Source organism: Gastrolobium bilobum, unplaced genomic scaffold (genome assembly GCF_033153095.1).
Source record: "Gastrolobium bilobum isolate Gb01-03AN ecotype WA unplaced genomic scaffold, APGP_CSIRO_Gbil_v1 utg17055, whole genome shotgun sequence".
NCBI lineage: Eukaryota > Viridiplantae > Streptophyta > Magnoliopsida > Fabales > Fabaceae > Gastrolobium > Gastrolobium bilobum.
The window spans coordinates 808,876-811,526 of record NW_026899394.1 but is presented as its reverse complement, the minus strand read 5'-3'; the positions used below and the strand labels follow the sequence as shown (position 1 = coordinate 811,526).

At 39.2% G+C, this 2,651-nt stretch overlaps 1 protein-coding gene across 1 annotated transcript; it reads right to left on the bottom strand.

The window, feature by feature from the left end:
• Window positions 1–253: 253 nt before the first annotated feature.
• Window positions 254–2,212, bottom strand: LOC133290210 (uncharacterized). The gene has a single exon (XM_061488269.1). It carries the CDS (start codon window positions 2,210–2,212, stop codon window positions 254–256), a length of 1,959 nt encoding a protein of 652 aa, XP_061344253.1.
• Between the last annotated feature and the right edge of the window lie 439 nt (window positions 2,213–2,651).

Sequence of the window (2,651 nt, the reverse complement as noted above, 5' to 3'; positions counted from 1 at the left end):
AATGAGTATTATTATCAATGTTCTTATTTTTTAGAATAATATTAATATTGCAAGTTTCTCGGAGAACCATTGATGCGTGTAAGTTTGACGTGAGTATCATTGATTGTTTTTCTTAGGACCATTTCTCGGAACGTCACGTTCGAAAGTACTAGGTCCTATCAAATATCAATACGGGATCACAAATAGGTAGCGAACAAAATATCTTCATTAAAGCCATAACATAGTACAAGTCTTTCAAAGGGATACATTGCTTTTACATTCGCCTGATGATCGATTGTTTCATTTTCACAATCAAATTCCTACAATACTCAATAAAGTCGCGAATCTCTGCAGGAGTAGTGAGGGGGTTCACCAGTGCCTCTGCCATTCCTAATTTGTTCGGGATGTTTTTAATTGCATCATTAGAGATTTCAGCTAAGTTGGAAAAACGAGTCATCCAGAATGCTACTTCATGTCTGCACGCAGCAATGATTTCATCTTGCCCTCCGATGTAATCAGTTAGCCTTTGTACTTCTTCTTGCTCTCTCCGAATTGCATCTTGGTACATCATGATCACTTCCTCTGTAGACTGTTTTTCCTTTTTTAGCCTGTCTTCATATTTTGCAGCTCTCATCTCCATTTGTCGCCCCATTTCTGCCATTTGCCTCCTTGAATCTTTATATGCCGCACTAGAATTTTTGAGTAACTCTTCAAGTTGTGCGCTCTTAGTAATAGCCTCATCTCTTTCATTTCTTCGGAGGCTTAATTCCTTGTTTGCTGCCTGAAGGCACCCTTTAGTTTTTAGCATATAATTTTCCTCAATTTTGGCCCTTTTATCAGCTCTTTCAAGAGTAAGGTTCTTCTTCATATTTTCTTGTTTAAAGGTCTCGCATCTTTGTCGAGCTTCCTTAAGTTCTACTTCAATCTTCTTCTTCTCTTCTTCAACCCTCACCAATTCTCCTTGTATTTCTCTTATTTCTTTGTTGTCGTGGGAGGCAGACATTGATGATTCACCACTTGTAGTGACTGTCAGAGCTTGGAAAGGTAGCTTCACTTCTCGTGCTCGACTTGTAACCCACTGTCGGTAACTATTTTGGACTCCACAATTTTTGGTCTTCAACTCTTTCCCCATTCTAATGACATTGTTCCAAGCATCTCGAACCCTTTTGAGGGTCTCATTATGTACTGGGTTCATATCATAAAGGACGAATGGAGTTATCATCTCCTCCGTAGGAGCTCCTCTCATAGGATAGCCAAGTTGTCGTCGTGCCAAGGATGGGTTGTAATTGATACACCCTCTGGTACCCATGAGAGGCACATTGGGGAAATCCCCACATTGGTAGATCAAATTTTCTCTTTCGACCCATCGAGGATACCATCGGACGCTCTTTTCGTCCAGCTGTGCTAAAATTTGGGCCCATTCACGACCACTCTTGACTCCTAACTGATATCTGTGAAACTCAGTGATGGGGTATGAGATCTCGTATCCTCTTTTGAAGACATGGGCAGTGAGCCATATGAATAACATCGGCAAACAACACAAAATTCTTTTTCCTTTCTTCTCATGACAGAAATTTAGAGTATAGTAGACGTCAGCAAGAATGGCCGGAACAGGATTTTCACCTCTAAACTTGCGAGCAAAGAACACATCTATAGCTGCGAAGTCCACAAACTCATCAGCATTTGGAAATATGAGAATGCCATAAATGGTGAGAGCTAGCACATCAATGAAAGCTTCCCAGTCTTCAATTCCAGCTAAGTGGTGAAGGTGTTCCTCCAGGTACTTTCTTGAAAATCCATCGATCCCATTTCTGTTTTGTTTCTTCTCTTGCAAATCCTTCACAGGAACTTTGAGGACATCGGCAATAGTATGCAAAGAAGGATAATGCCCCAAGTAGCGATATGGTTTCTCATATTTTTCCAAAGACAAACCCAAAATCTGCTCGAATTCTTCCAAAGTAGGTGCTAATTGGAAATCTCGAAAGGTGAAGCATCTCAGAGGTGGGTCGTAAAACTGAGTAACCGCAGTGATCGCATCTACTTGCACATCAACTTCCAGTAGATCTAGAATTTCCCCATATTTTCTAACAAGAGTTAAACATTGTGTCTTCTTCAATATTCGACCCAAGACCTTCAAACTTTCAGTGTCAGGCTTCCTTGCTTTCAGTTGCAAAGTCTTTTTCAATACGCGTGGTGCTACCTCATCGCGATGTGATCCCGTACTATCATCCATCAATAATACTCACAATCAAACTTTGGAACTCAAAGTTTCTCTAACAAAATTCCCTGGAGGGGTTAAGGTAGACAATATGAGATGTTAAAAATGCTAAATGGTGCAAGATGAAAAAATAAAAAATAAAAAATAAATAAATAAAATCCTTTTTTATAATGAAAGGTATGCGTATGCCTAAAATACTCCACTATGCAAGATGCATGAATGTTTGAAAGATAAATTATGGAACGATGATTTTGAAATAATGCAAATATGCGAAAATGGAAGTAAGAAGTGAAAAGGAAATACGCTCCCCTTGTGTCTTATATTGATTCATAGGTCATTCTATGACGTGAATACTTTCGTTGGGGTAGTTTTATAACTCTATGTATTTTGGCTACTAGAGCTAAGATCCCATTTCGAAGGAGAATAGCCAAATAGGATGTACATCCAAAATGAC